The sequence below is a fragment of the Aphidius gifuensis genome, linkage group LG5 (genome assembly GCF_014905175.1).
Source record: "Aphidius gifuensis isolate YNYX2018 linkage group LG5, ASM1490517v1, whole genome shotgun sequence".
NCBI lineage: Eukaryota > Metazoa > Arthropoda > Insecta > Hymenoptera > Braconidae > Aphidius > Aphidius gifuensis.
The window spans coordinates 6,782,135-6,797,018 of NC_057792.1; the positions used below are offsets into that span (position 1 = coordinate 6,782,135).

General features: G+C 24.7%; 2 protein-coding genes across 2 annotated transcripts; both read right to left on the reverse strand.

The window, feature by feature from the left end:
• Positions 1–8,265: 8,265 nt before the first annotated feature.
• Positions 8,266–10,855, reverse strand: LOC122857390. Its single transcript, XM_044159533.1, has 4 exons — positions 10,398–10,855; positions 9,700–10,317; positions 9,521–9,628; positions 8,266–8,436 (listed from the first exon to the last, which is right to left on the reverse strand). Exons 1-4 carry the CDS (start codon positions 10,647–10,649, stop codon positions 8,266–8,268), a joined length of 1,149 nt encoding a protein of 382 aa, XP_044015468.1. The 5' UTR covers positions 10,650–10,855.
• A 1,688-nt stretch (positions 10,856–12,543) lies between these two features.
• Positions 12,544–14,393, reverse strand: LOC122856306 (putative leucine-rich repeat-containing protein DDB_G0290503). The gene is made up of 5 exons (XM_044158000.1): positions 14,138–14,393; positions 13,705–14,060; positions 13,114–13,628; positions 12,874–12,979; positions 12,544–12,785 (listed from the first exon to the last, which is right to left on the reverse strand). The coding sequence occupies exons 1-5, from the start codon at positions 14,371–14,373 to the stop codon at positions 12,628–12,630; spliced, it is 1,371 nt and encodes a 456-aa protein (XP_044013935.1). The 5' UTR covers positions 14,374–14,393; the 3' UTR covers positions 12,544–12,627.
• Between the last annotated feature and the right edge of the window lie 491 nt (positions 14,394–14,884).

Consider the following 14,884-nt stretch of genomic DNA (forward strand, 5'->3'; position numbering starts at 1 on the left):
TTCGACACTAGTACAACTGAACAAAAAAAAATAAAAAATGATAACAATACAAAAATAAAAATAATAGTAGTATAAAAAAATAGAGAATAAAATAAAAGATAAAAAAAATAAAAAACTGATTCACTCGTTGTTGAATTTCATAAACAATATTAATTGTCAGTTCAGAGTCGGACTCTGGATGAATATGACCAAAAAAAAGGATATATAAGGGAAAAAGGGTTATCATATCTATCGGGTATTCATCGTTCGTTATTACCAGAACCCCTAGCTGTCACAACCGAGACAAAATTATGACCGTATCACTTGACACTTTATTGATTCATTGAATTGTTTTAATGTTAATAGATAATTCATTGTTTCATACACTTGATGATTACTAATTTCAATAGGGTATCAAAACATTGTCAACAATACTTGTGTTGATAAATTAACTTTTATCATTTAATTAATCAGCTGTATTATACAATGTACTGACACATAATAATAATAATAATAATAATACTTGGCTAAATAGAAGCAATTAAAAAAAAAATTGTCGTTTTTAGTATTTTTTATATTTTTTTTATCAATAAAAACATGGCAACTTTGCATGAATTTATCACCGTCACCTGTTTTATATCATTAACAATGTGTCAAATTGATGTTGCTATATATATGCGTGGTTGTGAATTTTTTTCTAATTGTATGGGTAAGAAAAATCAAAAGTTTTGCGTGACAGTGACTGGACTTGGTATGAACAAAGCTGAGATAAAGTTTTCCTTAAAAAATATTTTTTTATGGTTTACTTGGATTACTCTTTTTTTTTTTTAATTAAAATTATGATTGATGTTGTAAATTAATGTCATGTTTTAATGGTTAGACTTGGCTAGTTCAAAAATAGTTGTAGAAATAATTGGGAGTAACATTTCTTTACATATGAAAACACTCAAAGAATTTTATTATAACTGTGGTGAAAATATTTCTATGAATTCTCCGAATTTCTCTCAAATTGACCAATGCGAAGAAATATGTTTGTCATGGAGAAATTTCTCTGAATTTTCTGTGAAAAAGATAAAAATGGAGAAATATGGAGAAAAATATTTTAGCGAGAATTTTAAATCACTTACCTGGCAAAAAAAAAACGGCTTTTACACCTGAAATGAACAATTTATGATAATTAACGATGTTTTTCATTCAAAGATCTTAATTGTCAATTGTTACAGGAGAATTTTTTGTTATTGATTAATAAGAATATACCGAGGGGGAAGTCACTCCAAAATTTAGTATACACCAGATTACAGATTACCGGTATTCATGTAATCTTTCCAATGATTACACAAGATTACTTTTTTTTTGGTAATCACAAAGATTTCCTGTAATCTTTTATGATTACACTTAAAATTCAAAGAAGAAAAAAAAAAATTAATAGGTGCTTTCTTTTGTGTATTTATTTTTTTTCACTTTAATGCGCATGATCATGCACATGCTCATATTATGCAAACTTGAGGAGAGAACAGTGGCGTCGAACAAATGATTCTTAAAAAATAAGAATTAAAATATGGCTAATCCAGCCCTTCATGTCCTACGCTGTTGCAAAGTGACTTTTTTCTGACTGCACATGCAACTGCGCCTGCGCGAAAATAAATAGGAAAAAAAATAAATACCCAAAAGAAAGCACCTATTATACCATACATGTGCATGTATACACGCTCATGCGCGATCTGAAAACAGAGAAGGGAAGATTAAAAGAAAATTTTGGCAGATTACAGATATACGACGTAAGATTACTGTTGATTACATAAAATTTTTAAAGATTATTGATGATTATAAAAGATTATACAAAAGTACTTTAAATTACATCGATTACACGATTTTTCCGTAATCATTTTTGTACGATTACAAGAGATTATTGAAGATTCTTCTCCCGATGCACACGAGATTACACAAGTGACTTCCCCCCCGGAATATACTTATTTATAGTATCACCATTTTATGTTTTGCTCACTTTATTTGACTTATAAATTTTGTTTCAAATACCTTATATACTTGATCCAATATATTGTAAATATGATAAGTTTGACTTTTCGGTTCCGAGGATCTTCAAGAAATATTTTTAAATATGATTAACACAATTTCAATTTTTAAGATGATTTAAAGATTTTGTAGTGTTAATTGTGAACTAAAAAATCTTTTTTGTTCAGACTCAACACTACAAAATCTTTAAAAAAATTATTTTCAGTGCCAAACGGTAGATCTGTTACCGATGTCATTTGTTGGTCTTCAAAAAATCTGCAATCGGTCGCCATTTTCCTACGGCGATACTATTATGATTACATGTTACTATAGGATTATTTTTAATGTAGATCAAGAGTTTTTTATATTAATACACACTGCAGAAAATTTTTTCAGATTTAGTATAATATATAGATATATTTTTCACATAATAGGAAAAATATATATTGACATAACTAAAACGACTCCCGTCTAATAAATCAAAATCAAATACAGATGTGTACAAAGAATAACAACAAATCCGCAATAAATTACATGACAGAAATAAATATCATTCATATTCATAAAATATTCAAATAATTTACTATATACAATGTATAAAATGGCTTTTATTTTTTTATACAAGAGCGACCCCGCGCCTCCGGCACGTGATCGTTTATATTCTTATGTGTCTTTATTGTAACCATTTTATTCATCATAATTAAAATTTTTATCAATCACTTATTCTATTTTTCATAACTCATTAGAATGTAGATACCTCTTTGCTTATTCTATATTATCCTGAATGGATAAAATAAAAGAGGCAATTTTTCGACAATACGAAATACCTCTTTGGTCATCCTATGTTCCTGATACAAACTTGTCTTTTATAAAAAAAATACATAATGGACATTTTAAAATATTAGGTTATTATAAAATAAAAGAGGTATTTTTCCCAAGTAACGAAATATCTTTTTGGTCATCCTATGTTCCTGATACGTACTTGTCTTTTTTTTAAAAAATACATAGTCGAAATTTCAAAATATCAGGATATTATAAAATAAAAAAAAGATAGTCAAGTTCCCCAAGGTGCACCCTAAGTGTTCCGTAGGATTTTTTATTTTTTTTCTTGCTGTTTACAAAAATATTGTAAAAAAACAGTTTGTGACACTACATATCGATTTGAATAAAAATAATAACCGAAAAATTAAAAAATATCTACGTAGAGTCTACAGATGACGTCGTCGATTAAAAAATTGCCGGAATTGATCGGTCAATATTTGGAATTGGGCCATGTCCAAAATGGGCATATTAAATCTATGGGCCAAAGTAAAAAAAAATATCATATCTGTTTTGAAAAAATTCCTAAATTTGTTTTAACATCGACTGATTCGGTTCAGCGGTTCAAAAATATTGTAAAAACAGTTTGTGACAACATATCGTTGAATAAAAAAAAATGAACAACCGAAAATTTGAAAAAATATCGTAGAGTCCACAGATGAAGCGTCGTCATTTAAAACATTTGCTGGAATTGATCAGTTAATATCTGGTGGGCCATGTCCAAAAATGGCGCATATTATTCTAATAAGGCCAAAAAGTAAAAAATATCTGTTTTTGGAATAAAAAACCTAAGTTTGTTTAACATCGACTGATTCAGTTCAGCGGTTCAAAAAATATTGTAAAAACAGTTTGTGACACTACATATCGTTGAATAAAAAACAACGACGAAATTTGAAAAAATATCGTAGAGTCCACAGATGAAGCGTCGTCGATTGGAAACATTGACGGAATTGATCGGTCAATTTTTACAATTGGGCCATGTCAAAAAATGGGCATATTAAATCTAGCCAAAGAAGCTTAATAGAAGTAAAAATATCATTTCTGTTTTGTAATAAAAAAAACCTAAATTTGTTTTAGGCGACTGATTCGGTTCAGCGGTTCAAAAATATTGTAAAAAACATTTTGTGACACTACATATAATTGAATAAAAATAAACGACCGAAAAATAATTTGAAAAAAAAATATCGTAGAGTCCACAGATGAAGCGTCGTCAATTGAAACATTGACTGGGAATTGATCGGTCCAATTTTGGTCAGGCCATGTCCAAAAATGGGCATATTAAATCTAATAAGGCCCCAAAATTGGAAATAAATATGACGATTGTTTTGGCCAAAAAATAAAGAAAATGAGCATCTCACAAGCCAATTCCTGATTCAGTACTTCACGTTTTATCGAAATAACAAAAGTCACAGAAATTTCAAAATATCAGGATATTATAAAATAAAATATAGGTAATTTTTCCACAATACGAAATACCTCTTTGGTCATCCTATGTTCCTAATACAAACTTATCTTTTTTTAAAACAATACATAGTGGACATTTTAAATTATCAGGGTATTATAAAATAAAAGAGGTAGATTATACATCTTAATAATAAAATATGTGTAATGAAAAAGAAAAAAGATATTGCTATACGTATAATTACGTATGCCAGTCAGAGCACGAACGGACCTACAGTATATAGTCTATATGTACTTGATCATACTTGATAATTACATTTTACACATTATTGAATTAACACAAAAAATTAACAAATTATTTAAATTAACAATTATTATTATATAATTATCAATAGAATGTCTGACTCCGAGTAAGTATTATAAATTATAATATTATCAGAACATCGTGGCGTTCCTGGTAAACATATTTCTCAACCTTTTAACAACTTTCTCCGTCTTTTTTGCAACTTTGTCCGCCATTTCTCCAACCTAAAATTTACTCCTTTAAAAAAAAAAAAATTATTTCTTTTGTTATTACTGAGAAAGCTCAAAAATTGTTGAAAAATAAAGAAATCATTTTTAGGTGGAGAAATGGCGGAGAAAGTTGGAGAAAAGTTAGAGATATGGTGGACAACAGTTGGAGTAAATTTCAGGGTGGAGAAAGGAAATTTGTCCGCTATTTCTCCAACCATCGGTCACTTTCGTAAAAAGGTGGAGAAAAGTAAAGAAAAGGTGGAGACATAGCGTAGAAACGGCGGAGAGATATTTCCACCAGGGAATTGATTTCATTCGTTCGTTTTTCTCCTCAATATCATCACAAATGTTGATTTCTTCGAGTTCTTTATGTTGTTCAGCTCTATAAACATGAGCATCTTGAAATCCGAGCTTACACCGAATATATAATAAATTGCCAAGACTTTTTATATATTTTTTTTTGTCTCAGTTCAGCCACATCAATTTCTATATATCTTTTACAAATGATTGCACTTAATGATGCGAAATTTGGTTTTTTCACAACCTTTTGGTAAATTAAATCAACAACATAGTCAAGTCTTTTAAAAATTTAGACTAAAATCTAATCCTATGTACTCTGTTAATAATTTTAAAACTCAATGCTGCCATAGTTTCATAAACTTTTTCTTCTAGAGCCTCTTTTTGATAAAATAACTCCGGACACATCTTTTCATTATTTTTAATTCGTTAATTACAGTATCTCCTAATTATATGAATTTTAAAAATTGTAAATACCCTGGTATAAAGATTTTTCCGTCATTTCTCTGCTATTACTCAGGCGTTTTCAACTGGTTTCAGAGAGATTATTCTGACATGAAACTAGTGCCGGTAAAGTTTCTCCAACAGGCTGTTGCTCTAAATAACAAAATAAAAAAAATTTAATTCTCATCATCAATAAAGAGTTCAATGTTTTTTATTAGCTAAAGAAGTCTAGGGTTACCATATACGAAATTTTATCAGGACATGTCCTGATTTGGGAACGAATGTCCTGATCAGTCCTGATAATTTCATCTTAATATAAAATGTCCCGATTTGTAAAGTTTTTTTTTTTTTTTCAATTAATCTGAGATCCCTGGTGAAAATATTACTCCGCGATTGCTCTGATCGTTTTCTCAGTAACTCCGAATTTTCTCCGTGATCTCTGACGAGGGAAAATTTTTCGGCTTTATCTCCACAAAACTCGGGTGAAGAAATTTTCGGAGAAATTTCTCCGAGTCAAGAATATTTCTCTCCATTTTTCTAGACGTTAGACTTTTTCGGAAAAAGTTTAAAGGAATTATTCCAAAAAGTTCTCTCCTCATTTCAATCTCTTCAATTAATTTTGGGTTACAGCTCACAATTATGGGGGAGAGGGGTGCTAGGCAAAATTCAACAGAAGTCCACTTGCATATAAACAAAACTCAGAAAGAAATAAGTGAATAAACTTTTTTTTTTTAATTATTCATTGTATTTATAGATTATTTATTATTAATTTTTAAAGGTATGATGATGATGTTGATAAAATAATGACACAAGTCAAATTTATTGAAGCAAATACTGAACGTCTAATTAGTGTTATCAATTGGTTTGCTGTACATTCTACGTCGAATTTAAATTGAAAGAAGATGGATGTTTATTGTTTGGGAAACACTCATGTGTATATAAATATCGTGATAGATGAATAGACCATCAGTTTATATTGTAGTCAAAATAACAAAGCATATCATGCCATCGTAAATAGTAGATGAATGTATAGTTCAACTAATTTAACCTAATCTCGTATTTATTGTTGACTTAATCATAATCAAATTTTATATGTACATTTTTTAATTTTAATTGTTCAACTCAAGGATAAAATTAAACTTCAACGTATAAATTTTATGGCATCATGAGAAAATTTAATTTCTAGTTTGAGTAATTAGTTTGAGTGCAACAGGACAAATCAATATACACATTTTCAGTAATTGAAAGTTAGTGAGGCATATCAACAACTGCTAATGACAATTGAAAAATTTAACATGGTTAAAAGTGTAGTTTTTTTTTTTTTTTATTTGTTATAATGATCCTGTTTTTTTCAATGGTTTCTAAAAGATTAAAATTTAAAAAATAATTATAAACTTCTTTAAATTGATGATTTAAATTAAATTTAACCTGTCAACAACAGTTTTTAATTTTGATTTTAATGAAAAGTAATATTAAAAATTTGAAAATTAAATTTTCATCAGATTCTTTTATGTTTTAATTACGAAACTCAACATTTTCATTGTTCAAGATACCATACTGTAAATATAATTTTGTACAAGAAGCTGATGGCTCGAAATAATAACGAGATTTTGAGAAATTTAATTTTTGATAATAATGAAGATATTGACTTTATAAAATCAAGTGGTCTGTAATTATCTCTCAATGCATGATAGTGTACTAAAATAAAATTAAACGTCAATAAAACCTCACAAAAAAACAACACATAGATGAGAAAAAAAAAATCTAAACTGAGCTTTATAAGCTTTTTTTTAACAAGGTTTTAATTTGACTAAATTAATATATCATTCAATTGTTCTTTGTGAATGATTTTGAATTTTCATTAAACATTAAATTGTATATATATATATTAAAATAAAACAAATTGAAAGTTTTGAAAATGTTATATTGGACAAAAGCGTAATAGTAATAAAAGCTCAAATGAAATTGTGCGAAATTAATAGTGTAAAATATAATTAGAAACATGGTCAATACCTGGGTAAATATCAAAAGTAATTAAGTGACAAACTGATAACTGCTTTAACTCGATACAAACCTTGAAAATTAATCAACAAAGTTAAATTCATATATTGTTTGTGTCATTGATACTTTCACATAAAACGGTATATACACAAGAGAATTTTGACAAAACTAAATCGATATTAAAGTTATATAAGTATATACATATATACATCAACCTAATTATCTCAATATTGCTACCGCAAAAGTCAAATTATTTTTTATTACATTGGATGCTTTGCATATTTGAAATTGGTTATTATACAATTTTAAAAAAAAAATAATATATAATATTATTTCTATATTCGACATTTCAGAGACATGAAATAGTATGGAAAAAAATTTTCTTTTTTATTTAAAGAAAATTTAAATAAACAAGAATAAATTATTCTATTATAAAACAAAGATACAATTGCCATATTGGAAAATAAAAAAACCAACTATATTCATATTTCCATTATATTATTAGAAATATTTTTTCAGACGAATAATAAGCAGTACAATGTTGAAAATGAAAACACAAAGCTTCAAAAAAAAAATTATAGTATTTAGTATTTTTGTTAAATCTTTTTATATTTTGATTTATCAATTATCATTTTCAAGTTGTATGTTTATCAATTAAACAATTTCCATTATTTTTGATTTATTGTTTGTAATAAAAAAAAATATGACATTGTAGTATTTATTATCTGACAATATAATATTTGTTTATTATTTATATATATATTGAATTAATTTTTATTATTATTAATAATAAATTAATTAATTTTTGTTTAATACCTTTGTAAACATTTCTGCTGATATTTCAGTAAGACCACAAGCTTTTAGAGACATACATTTTTGAGCCAACAACATATTTATAAAAGTACTATTTGATTTATTATTATTATTTTCCCAACTACTATTATAAACAGCTATTTGGAATGCTTCACTCTAAAAATATATATTAGTATTATAAATAGCATTTTTTGTTACTGAATTCGTCGTGAAAATTAAATGAAAAAAATTAAAAAAAAAAAAACTTACAATATTTCGAATGATGATTTCAAATGGCTGTTGGTTCTTATGACAATGAAATATGTTTTTTTTTTATTTTTTGCTTGCCGCGAGATTTACACATTCAATTTTTACACAATGATAATTTTACACATTAATTGTGCACAGTAAAAAATGTACACAATTTTAATTTACACAAAATAGTTTTATACATAATAATTTAACACATGGTTAATATTTTTTATTGTGCTTGCTTCTTTTACTATGTGTTAATTAATTTAATATTTTGCACATTTAAGTTTTACACATATATTAGTTTTACTTGGTCGACGCAACCTGCAAAATTTTTCAACATGTAAAATGCCTTTAAGAAATTACCACCGTGTAAAACTAATTAGTAATTATGTGTAAAATAAATATCCGAGTAAATTTAAACTGTGTAAAATATTAAATAGGTCTAATTAATTTGTGTAAATTTATTATGTGTAATATTTGAATATTGTAAAATAAATTTGTGTAATTTTTAAATGCGTATATATTCTTAATGTTTAAAATAATAATGAATATGTGTTAAATAGTTGGTTAATATTTTTTATTGTGCTTGCTTCTTTTACTAACTATTTAACACATATTCATTATTATTTTAAACATTAAGAATATATACGCATTTAAAAATTACACTAATTTATTTTACAATATTCAAATATTACACATAATAAATTTACACAAATTAATTAGACCTATTTAATATTTTACACAGTTTAAATTTACTCGGATACATAATACCATAGTTTTACAATATTTCTTAAAAAGGCATTTTGTTGGCATGCGAATTAAAATTCATTGCTAAAACAACAATAAAAAACTTAAATGTGCAAAATATTAAATTAATTTGTTTATATGTAAATATGTAAAATATTTTATGTGCAAAACTATTTTGTGTACAAAAAAAATTGTGTAAAATAAAAATATTACTGTGTTATTATATAAATAATAAAAAATTTTATATAAAAAAACATACTGAAATTTTAATTTCTTCACCTGACCAGGCATATAAAAATGCCTGCATTAATTTGTAATATATGTACACACCTAAATATGCAAATTGTCCAAGTGTTATTGTTTCCATCTTAAAAGTTTAAGAAAAAAACATCAAAATAATAAATTAATTTATGAAAATATTTAAATAAATATACATACCAGACGGACTTGAAAAATAAGAGTACATAAAATAAGAGCAGTTGATATTGTCATTACCAAAACAATTGGTCCATTAATATATTCTAATAATTCACAGCATTCAACTATTTCATGATGTTTTGCTACAATATATTTATGATATTGACTCATTTTATTATTATCATAATTTTCAGTAATTGTATATTGAACTTCATATGATAATACACGAAATTGTGCAACAATATTTATTGTATAATAACCAAATAAATTATCAGTTGTACAACCAACTGTTATCAATATAAAACTGCCTAATGTTTCCCATGTCCAGTGTAAGGCCCATATTAAACTTCCACCTTCAATATGGTATGGATATGCTGTTGGATATGGTAATATATATATTCTTGATTCAGCATTATTTTTAAGTTGACGTATCATAAATAATGCTGATTGTGAATATAATGTCACCGATATTAAATAACCACTTATTAATATTGGCATTGTTATGTTATTTGCATAAAATAATATTGGTGATAACATCACTGATGATAATTTATCTTTATTTATATTTTCATTTATAAGTTTAGTCAATGTGTTGTCTAATTTTAATAATTTTTCACGACTTTTAATAAAACATATTATCTGAAATTTTAAATAATCATTAATTAATATTTATTTATATTTTTTTATATAGTACAATTATTTTTATATGTAGTTTATACTTTTATTATAATTGTTAATAAAGCAAAAATTATACCACATGCTCTTAATACAACCATTAAATTATTACGATTTATATATACAAAGTTCATACACCCAGCCATTATTGATGCTAACAAAAAACCAACTAAAAATGGCAAAATTTTGTAAAATAAACTTGCATTTACAATCGGAAATAAACCAACTATTTTTAGTAATACAACTAAACGATTTCTACATTTTTCAATGATTTTAAGTTCTTTACTGTACTGCATTTTTTAAAATTATTATATATTTTTTTTATTCAAGAATATGTTATATGTGCCAAGTAAAAAATTCAACTGCAAAATTTTCAGTTGGGAACAATAACATTTCATTTTTTCCCCTATTGATATATTATTCAAGAACATACTCGACAATTATAAGATACACGTCATATTTTTTTTCGTTTTAAAATAATTGCAGTAATTAAAAACTTAAAAACTTTTCATTCGCATTGTTTTTTTTTTTTTTTAAATGCGTTCCGAACATATAATTAATATGCATCCATAAAACTTTTGTTAAATTCATATATAAAATATTGATCAAATAATTATTTTCTTTCCCTATTTGATATTTAAAAAAAAAAAAACAAGTCAGATTAATTTTTTCTTCAAACATATAATTATTATTCATACGCATAAAACTTTTGTTAAATTAATTTGAAATATATTGATTTAAGTTAATGAATACCATAAGCAAAAATAAAAATAAAAAGCTCAACTGATATTAAACTTTTAAAAGAAATATTCAAAACAAAGGGGTAATTATTTTAATTATCCCTCGTCAGAGAATATAATTTTATTTGAAAGTTTAATAAATAATTATATGGTAAAAAAAAAAAAAATGAATAAGAATAAAAACTTTTATCATATATTTTATTTTTATTAAATCGGCAGTTTTAATTCAGAGTTCAATACTGCGAGTAGTGACACGTTATCAATTTTTTTTTTTTTTTAAATAAGTAACTTATAATTCTCAAGGCATCGTGTCAGATAAGCACATCCGAATTTAACACAGTCGAATTTTACACATTAATTAAACACATAAGAAATTAACACATATTTTATTTACACGTTCAAGAATTACACATAAATAAATAAACACATCATAATTAAACACACGTTATTTTACACATTGATTATTTCATATTTTTGCGTTACACATTATAGAATTTGAGTTACACATGATATTTAATATTAACTTGCAAGTTACACATGAAATATAATGTGTAACTTAAAAATATGAAATAATCGATGTGTAAAATAACGTGTGTTTAATTATGATGTGTTTACTTATTTATGTGTAATTCTTTAACGTGTAAATAAAATATGTGTTAATTTTTTATGTGTTAAATTCAGATGTGCTTATCTGACGCGATGCCATTCTCAAGAGTCAAGTTATTCAGGGATATCACTGATTCCAAGAATATATATTCGTAAGTTATTTTATTAAACTAATAATTTGCACCTTCAGTTAACCTGATACTCATAGAAATATTTGAATATTGATGAAATATTTAAAATTAAAATTTTTTAATATTCAACAATACTATTTCATTTATAAATTATATATATTTTTTTTTTATGAATTTCAAAATATCAAATAATAATTTATAAATCATGATAAATACTTGAAATATAAAATCATAAAATCAACTATCAAAGTACTATCAAAGGAAAATATATTTGAAATCTGTATTCAATTGAAAAGGGTTTTTTTTTTTTTTTTTCATTTCAAATAACATCGTTTCTGTTCAATGACCCAGACACATAACTTTTTTTTTTTTTTTTTTTTATATATTATATTTATTATTTCGATCGAATACAGGCTTCTTCATAATGTAGCAATACTTTATTGCCTTTTTTTTTATTTTATTTCAAATAAAAAGAATAAAATAAACTTTTGTCGGGTGAATCAACTCTGTGATATTAACGAGCAATTTTTTTACGTTAATATAATGTAATTGTCTACTTCGATTATCCATTAAACTCCAAGTAAAATTATCATTGACAAAAAATCTTGTATTTCTTAAAATAAATTCTAAAAAAATCAATAAATAAACTTGATAGAAATTTGTTTTTCTTCTTAGTAGGAATAGTGTTTTTTTTTTTTTTTTGTTTCGTTTAAATTACAATTGCAGTCAATTATTTAAAAAGTTAATTTAAACTTATCATTATGATTATTATTTTATATTGAATTTAAAAAAGTTATTTATGCTCGAAATATTAAACGTGGCTCAATTAATTCTGTCGATTTTTTTTCTATAATTTCCGATTGAATTGATGTAGTTTCATTTCCCACGTCCATTTCGAGATCATTGTTTTCTAGAGAAAACTTTCCTTCCGGCTCTTTCAGTTGATCCCCTCCAGCTTCAATGAAACAATGAAAAAAAAAAAAAATATATGAAAATTGAATTAGTAATTTAAAAAAAGGTACATAAATTTATTTTTAGCTTACTTATGATGGAGAGCTTGTAGCTTTGTTTATCTTTATCAGCATTTAAAATTTTAGCAATAATATTGCCTGATACACCTGGTGTGTAATCATTCTCCAATTTAAAAACCTGTAATATAAATTTTTCATTAAACACAAATCCAACAATAGAAAACTCGTAGTTTTATTAACATTTAAAATATTTGTTTTTCTCTTGTATCATTTCTTTGCTACATATTTTTCTATTTTATTTAAAATACTTACACGAAATGCAATGACATCATCAACTAATAATTCAGCCTTATGTATTGGATAATTTTGTGGATTAATTTTATTATAATCTAAATTTTTATCACCATTATTATCAAAACCATGTATATTTTCACATTTTTCAATTTTTAATTTATCAAAATTATTTGTTTTTTTACCCTCAAATATAACTGGTATTGGTGTATTTTTTAAATTTAATAAATTTGATAAACTAGATGTATCATCATTATTTTTATTAGTTATTTCATCATTAATATCATCCCAATTAAATTTCATATGTTTTGGTTTTGATATTGGTTTTATTGAATTAAATTCAATTGGTTTTTGAATTATTTCTTTTATCGAATTTGTTGTAAATTGTTCAATGGTTTTTTTTGGTTTTCTTTTACGTATACGTTTTCTTTTTCTTCTTGGTATTGATGATATACCAGAACTTTCATTTTGATTATTAGTTATTGACTGATCTGATTCTGATGTACTATTAGCACTTCCTGATTCATCCTCAATAACTACAATATTCAAACAAACAAATAGAAAATTAATTTTCAATTATTAATTTGTGCTTATTATATTTAAAATACTCACCAGTATTTGATAGATTTCTCGTTTTTTTTTCAATTGTTTTTGATTTATTAAGAGGTGTTGATGTTTGTTGTAAATTATCATGATTAATAATTGAACCATTTGTTTTATTGGCAATATCATTGATCAATTTCTCATTGTTATCAATATGTGATTGTTGTAAATTTAATTTTAATGATTCAACAATTTGTAGTGAATTTTTTTGTTGAATTAATTTTGTTTCTTGATTATTATCAATACGTAAATTTATATTTTCAGCTGTTTGTTTAACTGGCAATGCTTCAAGTGGATTACCATCATGTCTTACTGTCAAATCTTTCCAAAGAAGAAAACCTTCAACACCAGATCCAGGAACAACTCTAAGAAAAAAATTAATAATTTATTAAAGAAATTATTCCAAGTTATTAAAATGTTAATTATTAATAATATTACTAACTGTATTATTTCATTTTCCTTTATAATACGAATGTCTTCATTTAGTGGTAAATACACTTCTTGTCCAGCAACAAGATAAAATTCACCAGGTATTTTAAATACCTTTGATATACGTTGTTTTAAATGTATAATATGAGATATAGTTTTATCATCAGTAAAAACACAACTTAATCTTCTTGCATCATCGTAATAATTTGATAAATCAATTAATATACGATAATTCGACCGGCTTTCCATGATTTTAATTATTGTTTTGTTTTTTTTTTTAGGTTAAATACTACATTGACGCAGTATTATTTTGAAATTTTTTATTTTATTTTTTATGAGGTTTTTGACAGTGAAGGACATCTACAAAATTGTTTAAGTAAATTTCTCTTTTTCCACCTACTTTATCTGCAAAATAATATTATTTATTTATAATAATTTAAAAAAACAATGTAAAATAATTAATATTTTCATAATTAATTGAATAAAATCATTTAATTTTTTTTTTTAACAATGACAACATAATAAATATTAAAATAATTTATATTCGAAATATTTCGAAATATTTTTTTTTAACAATAATGAAATAGAAAATTCAGCTTTTTTTTTCTTCATTTGTTTTTTTTTTATTGTTTACAATACAAAATTGACTTTAAATGAATGTCATAAAAAAAAATTACATTGTTAATACTTATATCAATCGTAATATCATCATGTTACAAAAAGAAAAAAAAAAAATCTTAAATAAAAATTGTTTGAATAT

Excerpts from the sequence above, each read along its gene's own strand:
- LOC122857390 (XM_044159533.1), bottom strand. The coding sequence starts at position 10,649 with ATGCAGTACAGTAAAGAACTTAAAATCATTGAAAAATGTAGAAATCGT. Across the intron at positions 10,318-10,397 it reads TATTAACAATTATAATAAAA|ATAATATGTTTTATTAAAAG; the intron begins GTATAAACTACA and ends TTAAAATTTCAG. Across the intron at positions 9,629-9,699 it reads TTATTTTTCAAGTCCGTCTG|ATGGAAACAATAACACTTGG; the intron begins GTATGTATATTT and ends TAAACTTTTAAG.
- LOC122856306 (XM_044158000.1), bottom strand. The coding sequence starts at position 14,373 with ATGGAAAGCCGGTCGAATTATCGTATATTAATTGATTTATCAAATTAT. Across the intron at positions 14,061-14,137 it reads AAGGAAAATGAAATAATACA|AGTTGTTCCTGGATCTGGTG; the intron begins GTTAGTAATATT and ends TTTTTTTCTTAG. Across the intron at positions 13,629-13,704 it reads GAGAAATCTATCAAATACTG|TTATTGAGGATGAATCAGGA; the intron begins GTGAGTATTTTA and ends TGAATATTGTAG.